This window comes from Syngnathus acus, chromosome 20 (genome assembly GCF_901709675.1).
Source record: "Syngnathus acus chromosome 20, fSynAcu1.2, whole genome shotgun sequence".
Classification (NCBI taxonomy): Eukaryota; Metazoa; Chordata; class Actinopteri; order Syngnathiformes; family Syngnathidae; genus Syngnathus; species Syngnathus acus.
In genome coordinates this window covers 6,094,401-6,110,078 of record NC_051104.1, presented here as the reverse complement: position 1 = coordinate 6,110,078, position 15,678 = coordinate 6,094,401, and the positions used below count along the sequence as shown (strand labels likewise).

General features: G+C 39.0%; 1 protein-coding gene across 1 annotated transcript in view; it reads left to right on the top strand.

Moving 5' to 3' along the window:
• si:dkey-225n22.4 (collagen alpha-1(XXI) chain) overlaps nt 1-15,678 on the top strand; it is a 26,168-nt gene extending 10,490 nt beyond the window's left edge. Inside the window, exons 18-30 of the mRNA XM_037279644.1 lie at nt 281-316; nt 1,102-1,137; nt 1,247-1,291; nt 3,857-3,910; nt 4,284-4,355; nt 4,645-4,680; nt 5,931-5,975; nt 9,538-9,570; nt 10,236-10,391; nt 10,555-10,609; nt 12,129-12,323; nt 13,048-13,125; nt 13,472-15,678. Coding sequence (XP_037135539.1) covers nt 281-316; nt 1,102-1,137; nt 1,247-1,291; nt 3,857-3,910; nt 4,284-4,355; nt 4,645-4,680; nt 5,931-5,975; nt 9,538-9,570; nt 10,236-10,391; nt 10,555-10,609; nt 12,129-12,323; nt 13,048-13,125; nt 13,472-13,659 — 1,029 coding nt within the window. The 3' untranslated portion in view covers nt 13,660-15,678. The remainder of the gene's footprint in view (nt 1-280; nt 317-1,101; nt 1,138-1,246; nt 1,292-3,856; nt 3,911-4,283; nt 4,356-4,644; nt 4,681-5,930; nt 5,976-9,537; nt 9,571-10,235; nt 10,392-10,554; nt 10,610-12,128; nt 12,324-13,047; nt 13,126-13,471) is intronic.

Genomic DNA, 15,678 nt, shown 5'->3' with positions numbered 1-15,678 from the left:
CATTTTCAGTTAGGTAGCATGAATTAGCTGCGGGGAAGCAAATATATGGCTTTTTTTTTTTCTTCAAAATGGTGTAACAGCAGCAACAGGAAGTCTCCATTTAATTCTAAACGACCCTCTCTTGTCTGTTCTCAGGATGTGTTTGATGACTCCTTCTAATCTTATCGTCTTTTCAGCAGTGTTGACAGGATTACGTGACAAAATCTAGATAATCAGCACACATTATTCAGGGAGCACATCGGAATCTTGTAAAGCATTGACACATGTGTCATGTCCTCAGGGAGATCCTGGTGCTGTTGGAGCTCAAGGAGCCCCGGTGAGTACAGCTATTTCATATTGCATTACACTCAGGGATTTAACTATTCAATAATAAATTAAAATGATATTTAATTACATATATATTTCATTATATTTGTGTAATGAAAAGTGCAGAGTGAGGTTCTCCAGAACTGACGCTGTAAAACATCTTTAAAAAAGTGTTTTGTGGATTTAAGGAGTTATTTTAAAAGTACATTGACATTGAGTTTTTTAAAGTCAGAGTTTCCTCTTTCACTATATTGTTATCGAAAATGACAGAAATGCTCAAGCCACAAATCCAAATCCCCTTCCAATTTCAATTTTTTTTTTTTTTAGCTTCCGCTTTGATGTGTGAGTTTAAAAAAGGCAATACGTATTGAGTCCGACACTTTCTTTTTTCAAATCACCGAAAGAATTGAGCATTTTCCTAACACTTAATTGAGACTCCTGAAAGCTGTCCATTAGCTTTGGTCTACTCTGGTCTCCATTGGAGAAGGTAAGGGCAAGGAGTCTTATGAGTTCAACTCAGTGGCAAGCAGGATATACCAGATGAACTTAAAATGCACCATAACCTTTACAGGTAAACTTAATTTGACCTCCGCTAAAGGTTTGACTGCATATGTCCCGCACAACATGCGCAGTTTATTTACATTCTAATACATGGACATCTTTTTGTGTGTGGACTTAGCTGAAGAAAACATCTAACAAGACTGACACACATTTACATGCAATATTTGTGTTTATGTATTTAACACTAATGAGGGCTTGAAAATGATGTAACATGTTTCTCTGACATCAATTCAGGGAACTCCAGGAGAAGTAGGCCCACGCGGACCTCAGGTAACATCAAACCTGAATGCATCTTGGCATAATGATGATAATAATAAATAATAATAAATAATATAATAATATAATAAAAAAATATATATATCATTTGTGTCTTTTGTAGGGAGAGAGGGGATACCCAGGACCACCAGGCATACAAGGACCACCGGTAGGTTTCACTTTAAAATTTGACTTTTATTTGAAGGTTTATAGATTGTTGGAAAAAAAAAACCCAGATGAGTTTTTCATAGTGATTCCTTAGTCATATTTATAGAAGGAAAAGCTTTTACAAGCTCATGCCGGCACTTCAGTATGTTGCTACTGTCACGGGTGAAGGGTTTCGATATTAATATGAATATGAATACAAGCTCGATGCGACTTTGACAAATGTGACAGTGAGTTGCTGGTGACAATTTTGTGTGTTGTGTGTGTTGCCTCTGTTTTTGTGCAGTGTGTCTGTCCTTAGCTTTGCTGCCCCCTTGTGATGGCGACATATATTGAGGGCAGGACAATGGAGACTTTAACTGCATTTATGAATAACCTTCTGGAAATATTCAAAGGGATTAGCTTTATTTAATGATAATAACATTTAAGCGTGGCTGAATGGAAGAATTAGGAGTGTTTAATTACTGGACCATCCTTGCATCTTTCTGACACTGCTGTCAGAGTCTGCTGCATGAGATGAGACCTTGGCCGCCATTCTCCTCTAGGAAAAAAAACCCCTCCACTGTGTCCAGAGGTCGATCCAGGACAGAGCTGGCGCGCCACTCCATTTGTTAATCCCGCTTTTGTTTGCAGTTGCGATGCTGCTGCCCAACAGACTACGTCATAAAAGATGTCTGACGGCGTAAGAGGTCTCATGGACTAGCTATTGTTAGACCTGCTGAATAAGTGCAATATACTTAAATTGAGCCAATTGTTGCAATATTAGACCTTAAAAGGAATTACGCCTGCTTCCTGGAGTTGCAATGTGGAGTTGAGTAATTATAGTTTTGTTTGTCGCATCAGATGTGTAGCTCTGCTACAATTAACATATTTTCATCCCTAAAGTCTAAATTCTATGATTACACTGTCATCAGACTTCCCCCGCTATTATCGCCAACTTGGTATCCCCCCCCATGGGAGTCAATCATCACACACGCAGTTATAATTTAATTTTTTTTGTCTACAGACACAAAGTTGTTATTCAAGTTTGGGGGAGCGTGGGTGGAGTGCCTTAGAGGTTAGAAGTTTTTGGCTGTGAATATGTTTGTGATTCACATTGCTTCTATTAAGTTGTCATATATTTTTATAATTATTTAAAAAAAAAAAAAGATAATCGACAATGTCTGATGAACAAATGAAAAATGGAATTAAAAAATGATTTAAAAAAATTAAATCGTGGGCTTCAGCACAGCATTATGTTTACTTGCTTGTGCATAGGCAATATGTGGGTGTCTTAGCCAGAATGCAAATGCGGCGTACGTGTGTGTGTGGACCCGAGCCATCTCATTTCTCCCCCAGTGCCTCCTGACGAAGCCGTCATGCACTCTGTCACATTCAGCCCAAAGCACAGTGTCTCTTTCATCCAACTCTCTCTTTCCTCTCATCCCTTCACTCTCTCACCCCCTCCTCCCTCTGGCATGGCTCTCTTTCTCCCTTTTCCTTTCCAATATCTACCCTCAATACCAGGATCCCTGAGGACTGTCTGCAGAGATGGGCCAAGATGGGTCCAGAGACTGTGTTTTGAACGTCATAATTAGTTATTATGCTAATGGGACTCCCAGGCCGATTGGCTATTCTCAGCCTGTTCCATTATCCCCCCCCCGTAATCACTTAATGTTCTTGTGGAGAAAACTTCATTTTGCACGGTTGGAGTAAACTAGTGTGAAAATCAAATTGTCAGTCTGAATGATAATGGGAAAATTGCTATTCTGTTTGCTTTTTGAATTCAAACACGCGCATTTACATGAAACACTATTGACAGTGTGATTGTTTTTTTTTAAAGCATCAAATCAGTATTGTTAAAATATTTTAGGGGTTCTGGGTGCGTCATAATAATTCAAGCAGGAGGCGCATTGACATGCTCATATGTCCATGACCTTGGAATGCATAATGCTTTTCCCAATGTGTATACACAATGCAGCACAGAGATGGAGGATGCAGTGGAGGAACAGAAGGAGGAGGAGTTTTGAAAAAAGCCGATCTCGTTTGTTTTCACAAAATTGATCATTTCACAATTCAATCATCCGGCATATTTGCTGAATGCTTCGAAACACTTCTAATTCAGCGAGTCGATGAGTTTTGAGCGAGTTTACAATGAGTTTTTGGGTCATTCTTATCAATTGATGTCATACTTGGAGGTATTCCAAAAGCTACTGAAAGAAATACAATCTCTGTTTACTTTTCATTATTATGTTGTTGTAAAATCCACTTTTTTTTTTTTTTTTTCGATTCCAGTTATTGGCAGCCATTGTCCTGCTGGACGACTGAGGTTATTTGGCTGCAATCGGAGACGATGCAGATGAAGCAAATCCTAAGAAAAACAAAGCAAAACTTTTTTTTCCCCCTGCAGCAAAACAAACAAAACAAATTATTGTTCGGAACATTGACTTACAAAATAGCTTCATTTCGTTCGCAAATTATTTCTGCCTAAATAGAGAAAGTTGTAACTTTCAGCAATTGCACTGAAATATGAAAATATTTGTATGCTACAGTGTTCATCTAAAAAAAAATGCCGTGTGTTTTCTTCTAGGGGAACTGCGGTGATTCGAGGGGTAATACTTGTCTCGGTTCACCAGGGCAGAAGGTGAGTTGATGAGATTATGTTGTTGCTTCCATTGTTAAGATCTGACCTTCTGTATATAAAAAAAAAAAAAAAAAGTCTACGCAACCCAGTCAGGGTTTGGGATGATTCTTGTGATCCCTTTCAAAACTTTTTTTTTTATGACCTAGAAGCCGTAATCGTAAATCTTTGGGAGGGAAATTAATTCTAGGGTCACCATGGAGAAGTTGTCAGTCATAAGGCACATAAAATAAACAACTCATGTTCACCTTCAGTTCTGAGTTTTCAATTGACCTAATATGAATTGTTTTAAGCCCTATTACTCCGAAATGAAAAACCATGGGAAGAATAATCCAGATCTTTGAAATGGCCCTGCCTCTATCTTTCACTTTTCCAGGGCTCAACAGGTGAGCCGGGTTTTCCAGGATTGCCAGGTGGCCCAGGGCATCCAGGGTACAAAGGTCATTGGGTAAGAGTCCCGAACAATACACATGAGCAAAAATGTATGAGCCTTAAGTAAAAGACTGTCTTCAATTTCAAACGTGGTGAATAATTTATTAGTTTGCTGCAGGGAAATCTACATAGTTTTATTTTCCACGCATGAGCATATTATTCTTTTTACTTTAATGACATAGATGCAGCTTAATGTCCCCACTATGCGTTGCGCCAAAGGCACCGTTGATTATTCAGATTTACTTTCCTTACTTTATATGTTTTCTTTGTATTGTTCTCGGTATTAACATAAATATTTTCTGTAGGGAGAAAATGGAAAGCCTGGCCCAAAAGGAAATAAGGTACAATATTTCTTGTTAAGTATTTCCTCAGCAACACGCTTTTACTTATTACATATATTGTGTGATAAAGGTCTAAGTCCTAAAATTGTGCACTATTATATTTAGCAAGATTGAAACCATAGGAATGTGCCAGATAATTTTGACTGAATTATTCAAATATCCACTATGGGTGAGGATAGTCTTGAATTTCCCTAATTGCTACCTCAAAAGGCCGACAAAAGCCAAAATATACTAGCGATACCGTCATGCATCATTTGGAAACAGACTCTGCCGAGTTTTTAATAGTTTGGAAAGTGACAATGACAGTTACGGAACACTGCTTTTAGAGTTCTTCTCGGTTTTACCGGCAGCGCTTGTCAAAAAAGAAACCAATACGTTTCTCTACAACAAGAATTTTATCGACGGCTGCTTGTGGAGGAATATTATTGAAAAATGTACACTTGTGAGAATACAGAAGAGACAAGACAGGAATCCTCCTCTAATTCAACAAGTACTTGGATGTTCAAATGTGTCAAATTTTCTATCTGCCAAGTGTGTGTATGGGGGGGGGGGGGGGGGTCTTTGTACCGCAGCCAGCCACTGGGAGGCAGTTGAGATCTTTTGCCTTTGCTTTTGACCAGCTCTCAATGGACAATATTTATGGAGCCCTTCTCTCCTCCATAAAAGTATCACATCAAAACCATGACAACAGGACAGTGAACCGGCCTAATGCACTTAAAACTAGTCTGATGCCAAATTCTTCCATTCCATTTGTGTCCATGACATGAATCGCCTGTTGCGATTCATTTCTTTTTTTTTTTTTTTTTTTTGCTGGAATGAATATAGTGTCATTTTTAAAGTAATCAAAGCATGCAATAAATAGTTGCTTGCTGCACACTATGCACACAAATGGCAAAGAGTGCGTTGGCCCATTGGGAATGGAAGGGAAGCGAGTCGTGAGTATCAGAGCTTGCAGATGTGTCTCTTATAAGTCACATACACGAACGATAGAGTCAGGTTTGTTAAAGGTCACTGCAAGCTAGTTCCTATCCCCTCTCTCTGTGGGTTTCTCTTATTGGTTGCTTGAGGTAAGCATGACCTTTTCTCCTCTCTCTGTCTATTTTTTTTTTTTTACGCACACATGCACACACACACTTCCGTCGGTTGTTGCATTCATTGTGTCTCTTCTGCACAAACACACAAGACACAACACACGTAGGCTGTAAACAAACAGACAAACCTTTCCCTAATTGTGCTATGTCTCCTTGCAGGGGGATCCAGGCAGAGAAGGCGAGCCAGGAATTCCTGCCATACCTGTAAGTGTGGGCGTATTCTTCTACTTCCACTAGGGGGCGCTAATGTTTCTGTAGCTGCTGCAGAGGGACAAAAATGGGTGTTTGTGTGAATCTTAATGACTTTATGGAGAACAAGTGTCTACACAAGGGATGAAGCAAATCCTCTAGAAGAACAATGTCCGGGCTTCACGACCTTATTTAAGAGTTACAGCCTTTTAATGTAGCTTGGGGCTCATATTTCTAGCTAAAGCCAGTCCAAGCAGTAACCGTATCCGCGCTGAACCCAAATCATAGTTTCTTTTTATTTTCCCTACTCTGCTCAAAGTGTTGAAATAAAAACAATATAAAACAGAACAAACACAAAACAAGTGTGAGCAGTATTATGGGAATTGGACTGCAATTCCCAAACCATTGATGACATGCCTTTGAGCATGGCACATTACTCCCAACTGCTCTTATGTGTGACAATCCTGCATCACAGGGAATAAAAAAAAAAAAAGTCCATAAAACTGTATAAAATATTCCGAAGATGTTTTTCCTTAAAACAGCTTGCAGTGATGAGTGAGAATCCAGCAGAATCTCAAAACATGTTTACGCTAGCCGTCACTAGCAATAACCTGTCAAGATATGATGAAACACATGTCTGTGTGATCTACAATTTCCAACTTCCAAGGCAAGATTTGTATTTCATTATTTTCTTAATGACACTGAATAAGTTCCATTTGAGACAGAGTCCAAGTATTGATGACTCTCGTATTGATTTTCACATCCCCCGAGAGGGATTAGACAATGAATCCAATCATAGTGTCTGTGTGTGTGTGTGTGTGCACACGTGTGTTTTCGCTGCTGTAGCTTGTATGGCATGGAGATATAGTTGTGTAATCTAGCTCGTGACACTTGAGAAATGTAAAGCAATTATATTTTTCAGTGTGGAGGTTAAATGTTGATTCTCTCGAGCCAGCTCAGCCCCTCCCATCCAGTGGCAAACTCCCAAAGCGAAACATATCAGCAGTGAATCACAAATGTGTCACAGTTGAAATGTGCATGACGATTTGTCTTCCAAAAGACTTCCTAATTCCTACGGGGTAGAATAAGTACGGCTCAATAGTGCCTCGTCTAACAGTAAGAAAACAAACATCTTTTCTTCTAGGCTGCAAAGAATATAACAGGCTTTTATGAATAATTCATTTTTCGAGCAACGTAGTAGATGTTGGGGTATTTGTTCTATATTTTGAGAGCAATTTATTTCAGCGAATAGTCGTTAAATATCCTGTTTTTGGTGGTACAGAAGGTTTATGGTTTCCTTGAATGTTGCAAACAGTCGCAAAGATTTTAATGATTGCAACAGTTTTTCTTGTCGCCATCACATTTTAAACATGTTCAAAACGTTTTTTTTTTTGCGACAGGATAAACTGTTTGCAACTATTTGCAACCTTTTAGGAACCCTGACAAAATACCAACATTCGTTACACGTCCAAAAACTCACAGCTCAGTGATGAAAGGAAAACTAAAAATGTTGATTTATTTGCCTGAATAAAATCCTAGAGAGAAATTTCAGAGAGAAAAAGAGTTCCATCTAGAAGAACACAAAGAGCCTAGTAAATATTTTCAGAACACAAGGCAAGTTTTCTAAGCTAACAACGTCCATTTTGGAATTGGAAAAACAAAATGTCAAAGGATTTTGTTAGCAACCTTTCCTTGGCCCGTTAACTCCTCAGTCAGCAGGCAAAGCGCCTGTTCCCACATCACCTATGCTGCTCCTTGACACAACTCAATAAAAGAGCCTCAACTCCGCAGGAAATGTTAAAAATGTATCACAACTATGTCCGAGCTTGACGTATATATACCTCGTGTCTCTTTGCAACTTCCCAAGTCAGCACCTCCCTAGCTTGTGTCGCATTTGCAGCTTCACACCAATATGTCAAGCGCTGCCACAGCTCAGAATTCCAGTTACAGCTCAATTCACACTAATCACCCACCCCGCTTCTACTTAGTTTTTTTTTTGTTTGTTTGATAGATTTTTTTGCCTTCTCTCCTTGCTGTTTAAGCATTCTTTGGCCTATCCTGACACAAAAACGTAGGCCACACAAGGTCTCTAAAATTCACCAGTTGTGTCGACATGGACGGGTGGAGAAGGATTTCAGAGGATACCTGTGAAGCTCTGTTGAACTCTGTGCCCATGAGGGCCACAAAAAATATTGACACTTTGGGCACTATTTGGACATTTTCAGTTTGGGGTTTACTCACTTTTCTTGCCAGCGGTGTGTAAACCAGCTGTGTGTGTTGAGTTATTTGAGGGCACGGTAAATTTACACTGCTTGACAAACTGACTACATTACAGAAAAGTGTTATTTTTTTCGTGTTGTCTACTGAAAAATGTATTATGAAAAAATATGACTCAGCAGTAGGTGACTAAAAACCTGTTTTTGGATTCACCTGTTTGGAACCTGTCAGGCTCGCAAATGTGTTTTGCTCTAATCGCACCCACTTCAGTGCACAGCCGTTATTGTCAAAACATAATAGCGTTGTTGTGTAAAAAGGTTGATTAGATTGGAAATTTGAGACCATTCAAGTAGAATAATTATAGCAATAATTAACATGATTAAAACCCATATGCAATTCGGCTATAATGCCAAACAAGGTTTCATCAGACAGATTTTATTTTTTTTTTTAAATCAAATTGTTTTGAATTTTTTTTGCTTCTGTGTATCCGTATTGACTTTTTTTTTTCTTTGCCCCAACTTTACCTCCTTTTAGTTATTAGGAGCCAGTATCACCTGTTACTTTTATCATCCAGCAGGGAGACAAAAAGCATTGCGCTGGAAATTATATTCAGGACAATACGGCAACTGAACTGAACTGAACTCGCCTCAGCGTTTGCTACCAAACTATATTGGTTCATTAAACATCTAATCTAAAAAGTAATCTCAAAAGACACATGTTTAAATACTTTCAACAGACCAATCTTATTTTCTTCCCTCAGCACTTGGATGGATAAAATGACTCGCCAAGAGGCCTGTTTAGAAAAACTTGCAAGCTTTGATTTGCAATGTGATATTATTTCCGCTAGCAATATCAGAGCTCATCCAAATTATGTTTTGCTACTCATGCTTAAGAATGAAAAGGACCTCAATATAGGCAACAATCATTTGTGAAACACGACACTACCATCAGAAAGGATTCATTAAAAAATAAGGTATTTTCACGGGGAAATGGAACACTCCTCGAGTGTCAGACACACGTTAAAGTGTTTAATTCCGCAAAACAGCCTTACACAATCGGTGTTAGCGGCAGATGCTGTTTTCAAAGGCATAAAAGATTCACAAATGCATTTTTCATTACGTTACAGCGAGTACAAAAGGAGTGTTTGAGATTGCATTGGAATAAGCAATCTAAAACGTTGTGTAAGCCAAAGGCTTTGACGGGGGCCTGGAAAAAAAGAGCAGCTCTGCATCACCAACGCGAAGCTGCGAGCATCGCTCCTCTGACACTCCGTCGCAGCTTTTGATATGGAAGCACTCATTTCTAATGTTTCTCCATTTCTTCCCCACCCTCTTCTGCTCCCTTTTCTTTCTTACATCAGGGCCAAGTGGGACCCAGGGGAAAGGAAGGAGAGGTATGTCAAATTAGACTTTGCCGTATTAGATATAATCCATTCTCTCTTATTCTGCCCCACTGTGAGGGGCCCTGACAAGCTTGCACGCAGCGTCTTTGGAAGACTTACAGAGCCAATACCTTTAGGCCTGGGGGAATCTAACGCCTCCCCTCGGGCAAAAATATACATCACAAAAGGATTCTTCCCAAAGCCGTACACATTTGAAACAGCAAACCGTACTGTCAGCAGTATTGTGAATGTATGGGGCTGCAGCGTCCCCCAGTTGTGAACGTGCTGTCTCATTTGTTGATGATGTATAAAACACACATCACGAACAAGTAATTGCTGCAGGCTTCTTTTTTTTTTTTATGATTATGTAACCGCATTATGGAAGGAGAAAAAAAGCCATTTGGTAGGTAGTTAGGTCGTTAAACAGCAATTTAAGTGGGAATGGTGAAATTAGATGAAACCTGAACGGAGCCTGATTTAGTTAGTCCCTAGGTTTGTTGAAGAAAAAAAAAAGATATTGCTAATTTTGTATTGGGTAGGCTGGTATCGGAGTATTGATTCACCCTACAAAAGGCACGTTGAGGAATATAAAGGCTGCAAATCTTTAACAATTTTTCCAATTGCTGCAAAAAAATGGTTCTATCATGTAAGATATTTTCTCATCTGTCCTCCTTCAGAAAGGATGGAAAGGTGACGAAGGCCCCAGGGGGCTTGAAGGAAAGAAAGGGGACATGGGCCACAACGGTCACATGGGCGCTGTTGGTCCAAGGGGATCTCCCGGCCTGGATGGGCTGCCCGGTCAACCGGGTCAGCCTGGATTTCCTGGAAAGCCAGTGAGTGATTGTGCTCATTATTGTGTCAGTAAAAGGAGATTCCTGCCACGATATGGATAAAGTCAAGTTTAGGATTCAAATGTCAAGGCTAGATTAAGATTAAGATTAAGACCTTCTTTTGAACCTATAGTTTGTTTGAAAAATTGGTTCTGTTTTTTTTCAGGGCAAGTCACCATCAGATGAGCATCTTGTAAAGCTCTGCACCGATGTTCTACGCAGTAAGTAACTGTTTTAATGTCTCTGCATAAAGGTTAATGTCTGAAAAGGATTTTCACAGATTGAAATCCATCAATACAACATTCCAGCAATATCTGAATTGGAACCTGTATTTCAAAAAAAAAAAAATAAACTGCTATGAATAGGATGCAACATTCTAATTGTTTGGACTCATAGCGTGCCCACTTGTCAAGAGATTTGAACAAGAAGTCAATCCATTTATAAGTTACATAATATTGGGCTTTAATGCCAGAAGACTGACATTGATATCATAGACATGACATGAATAATGTAGCAACTGTGCCAAGGAAACATATTATTAATATGATTGATTGATGTGGTATGATATCCTTCTCACAGTTCTTCAAGGGCATATTTGTAATTCGCTGTGATGCAGCTCTTAGAAAATCATTTTGGCCATGGACAAAATGGACTGGTGGAATTCTAGTTCTTCAAAATTCCAGCAAGCCAAAGATTGATGATTCAGAAAATGAATCATTTTAGAGGGTGTGGGTTGGGTTCTAAGTACATCAAAAAATTGGTTGTAATATCTTTTAAAAGTTTACATTTTCGTGCAGATTTTCTACAAGAAGAAAAAAAAAAAAAGTGACTTTCTGAAAGTCAATGATGAATAACAGACATCCTTCCATCACTAATGCCTTTTATAATGCCGTATGGATTTTCAAACAGTCGGTTGCTTTATAAGTGATTATTGATCTAATGTTGGTGGCATGGACGTGTGATTCAGTACAAGCTATTCCAAAACGGCAGGTAAAGACTCGGCAGATACGATTAGTTTGAATGAATGGAAAGAAGTAGTGAGACAAGAAGGAAGAATGGTGAGGAAACCTGAGGATGGATCGGTCATGGAGAATTTGAGTGTGCACCTGTTGTTTGTATGCAACAGGAGGTTGCCATGGTGATCCTACACTTTAACATTTACAACATACTTGTCAATATTGTACATGGCGTTTTCTATTCTTGTTCATCCATTCACACCTTACGAATCTTGACTCAAGAGGTTGTTCCGGCGGTTATGTCAACAATAACAATTCTTATGCTTCAAGGTGGTTTACCTTCGCTCTGCAGATCATTATCTTTCCCCGCCCCGTTTCACTTGAGCAATAGGAAGTGGATAGCCAACATCAGCAGACCCTTGAGGGGAAAGATGGAAGGCATAATTAGCTATGGCTGAATGGTCAAAAGGATTCTGATTGGCTTCTTATTCAAGTAGAGTTTAAGAGAATGATAAATAATATCAGTTAACTGGTTCTGGCTTTGGTGATGTTTCTTCTGGATGATAAATTGGAGATTTAACTTGCTATTTACCATTTAATAAATTGTGTGAGTAAATTGTTAAGAGAGCACGGATTAGAAAGGGTTGTCATTTTTGTTGTTGCTGGTTTCAAAGCGATTATTATTTTTTTAAATATTATTTGATTTGGCTTCTTTGTATTCACAACATGCATCCTGTGCCCTTCGCTATTGAGCAAATCAGTAATATCTGGCTGTGCCCTTCAGCTCAACTCCCAGCACTTCTCCAGTCCGTGGATAGATCAGAAAGATGTGAATCCTGCTATACGATGAAGGGACCACCTGGTGAGACAGGTGCCCCGGGATCGAAAGGCTCCATGGGAATACCAGGTTATCCTGGCAGAACTGGCTCTGTGGGATATCCAGGGACTCCTGGATTGCAAGGTCCTCCTGGACTCAAAGGTAAGGACTGCGGAACGACTCCTTTAGGCTCTGACGTACAGTATTGACAAATTCATCCTCACTGCAAGTTACACAATAGTACTGTAGTATTTTCCCTTACACCTCTTCACAAAAACAACAATGCGGGAATATTTACGGCGGCTTTCAACACCGATTAAAATCAAAAGAGTGCCACCAGTTAACAAATTGGATGTGTTGATGCTCAATGTACCCCGTAAAACAAGCTTATTAAACAAGTTGAACACCAGTAAAAGTCAGCAGAGCAAAATAAAATAAATACTGCGTGCAAAAGCAAACTTAATGAGCCGCTTTTGATTTATCACCCATCAAGTGGCTAATCATCTGTGGAAGATGCCCAACTATAACGTCTCACTGTTGAATATGATTACACCTTGTTAGTTTAAGGGAAGACAGCTATTAAAAAAATCGTATTTTGTCATCGTGGATAAAAAATGACACAAAAATAATCAAATGTGAAAAAATAGATACAAATTGGGAAGAATTATGCAGTATTTTACTTTGACATTTGAACATGGACATTTTTTTTTACCTTTCTGAGTGATTTTAAAGACTTTTGGGCGAGGCATTAAAATTGAGCAATAGCATATTGTGTGACGGAAAATGAACAGTATGCAAGATGAACATGAAAGTGTCTAACTCATGGTGACCTTTGACGTGATATGTGATCTATTTTGATTTTGAAGTCGACATGGTATGTTCACAGGTGACATAGGACCAAGAGGGTTCAAGGGGAGCAAAGGAGAGGGTCACCAGGGACGCCCAGGACCACCCGGACAGCTAGGTATGTAAAAAGAGAATCATAGAATCCTTAAGTATACTTTACTGGCCTGCAGCCATGACTGAATTTTCTAGTGTGGCAAATGTTTTAGCACCTAAGCAGTTTTTTTTACATCTGAGCTCTGATCAAAGCATTAGTGCACTTTTAACGGAAATGCATCAAGGATGTTCCGTTTTTAACAAATATGTGGGTAGATGCTTTTTGTGAACACTTACATAACATTATTGGCGGTTTTCCATTAGTCCAATTAAATATATATCTTATTTTTTATGCTCCTTCAATGATGCATTAAACCCAGTGTCAATTTGTGTTTCTATTCTTTTTGTTCTTGCCATTGTTTTAACTCAAGGGGCTCGAGGTCCTCGTGGATTTGATGGAGTCGGACAGCCAGGCAACGAGGGAATTCCTGGGAAACCAGGACCCCCTGGAGATCCCGGTAAAAGGGGTAATCCAGGGACACCGGGGATATGTGACTTATCCATGTGTTATCAGACCTACAACCTAAGGGAACATTACAGCAAAGGACCAAATATCTGACGGCATACAAAACAGCGAGGGACACAAGTGCCAGTGGCTTTAACACCCACATGTATCCAGAGGCCATTTATCGTATCGCCGATTCACGTGTGACTCCTGCACAAGCACGTTGTGTGCAGAAGAGCAACACTGGAGGCAGAAATATCCTCATATGTTGAGTCATACTGAAACAGGTGATTCATCCTTACAGAATTCATGGTCAACTCTTTGTATTCTGGGATACAAATTGTACTTTTCAATTTTGTTGCGTTTATTAGTTCCAAGTGCCAGAGTAGCACCAAAGGAGATCCTTTCATCACATTGTAGTTGTTATCTTGTCTGGCGCAGGTCTATCACCCTCTTTATCCTAAACACAAAAGCTGGTGCTAATCTTAAATCAGCCACTGTGACAAACAGGCTACTAAGAATCCTGTTATTTATATTTATATTGACCCGCTTAGTAATACTGACTGGATTTGCATTTCTAGAAGAATTTTTTAAATCTCTAATTTACCTCACCTACATTATAGGATCTAGGCATGTATTTTATTTTTTAATGTATATCTTATGATATTTTAAATAGAGGCCTGTTACCTGCTGAGAATAATGTATATATATAAAATGCCTATTCAAGTTTAATATTTGTTCATCTATAGAAGTAAAATAATCAGTGCAACTCTATTGGTGCTGCTCTACGTTGCCTATTTTGAATCCTCCAATATCACAGTGAAAAATTCACTGACTTTGTAGTACTCGTGAGCTGAGGAGCTCCATTTAGACAAAAGTAGTACTTTGCCTCCATCTCGCTGTATCTAGAGGCAGTTACAGTACAGGAGAGTCAATTACTCATAGCAAGGGCTTACCCAATTTCAATCTGTTTTTTATTTGTTGTTACGTCGTTGGCGATTTACAGCGGCAGTCATCGGCAACGTAGCATCGTTGCTAGAACCCGATGATTTGTGCAGATTAGTTTTGTTTCATTATTTTCTAGGGACTCAAAGCTGTTTAGATCAGAATTATGTGCCGCTTCCAAGGTCTCTCAGATAAACTTTACAGCGTGTCGAGACAAACAGCAGCTATTTCAGTCGGATGCAGGTAGATGCATTTAGCATTCATATGAGCGTCTCCAGACAAAAAGAAGACGGAGGCAGCAAAACGATGCATTTGCAAGGAGTGGGATGATTTTGGCTCCAAATGAAATTGTATCACCCCACATTTAGCTGCAGATTAAATTTAGTCGCCTTGGAAAAATAGGTTTCGCTCTATGTTTCCACAGAAAAGAGTTTTGGCACAAACGTCAGCAAAAAAAATGTCATTTGGAACCATCGAAAATACCTTGTGGGATAACAAAACTAACAAGCTCCTCTCGACGGGCTTTGCGCATCAGGAAGCCGCTTTCTAAATGATGTTTTTCCACTTTCATACGGTACATTTCGACTTGTCAGAGTTGGCAAGTTTCAATGGAGTCCCCGAAGAATAGCAAACTCTGTCATAGGTTTTCATAGCACATGAATGACTTGTTGTATGAACGAGTGCAAATAATGGTTGAGATTTTCAAACTGAACAACAGCAGGTAAAATAAAAAATAAAAAATCATGTTTGTCCATGCCAACCATCCTATTTTTGCAAATTGGATATAGATTATGGCAGTTGGAGAACCCTTTGAATGGTCTTATTGTAAACCGTTATATTAGTAGAATAAGCTCAACAACAATGATTGAAGTTTTCACAGTTCTTCCTGTAGCTGGGTGCTTTCATTCCCCGCATTTCTTGTACACTGTGACGGAGTTTGAAAACTATAATGGTTATATTGACTAAATCTCAAACTTTGCTTTTAGTTTGTGTTGTTTTTTCTTTTGTCCTCCAATCCTGGTAGTGCAATGATTTATGAATAGCCTTTGTAGTTGTTTAGCACTTTGGAGTAGTGTCACAAAGCCATAAATGTATTTGTAATATATCCTGAAAAGAGACATTGTCATTTCTATTTTGTTGGGCATTATTTATCTTCCTATTAGTAAATAAATGTTGATTTTTGGACGA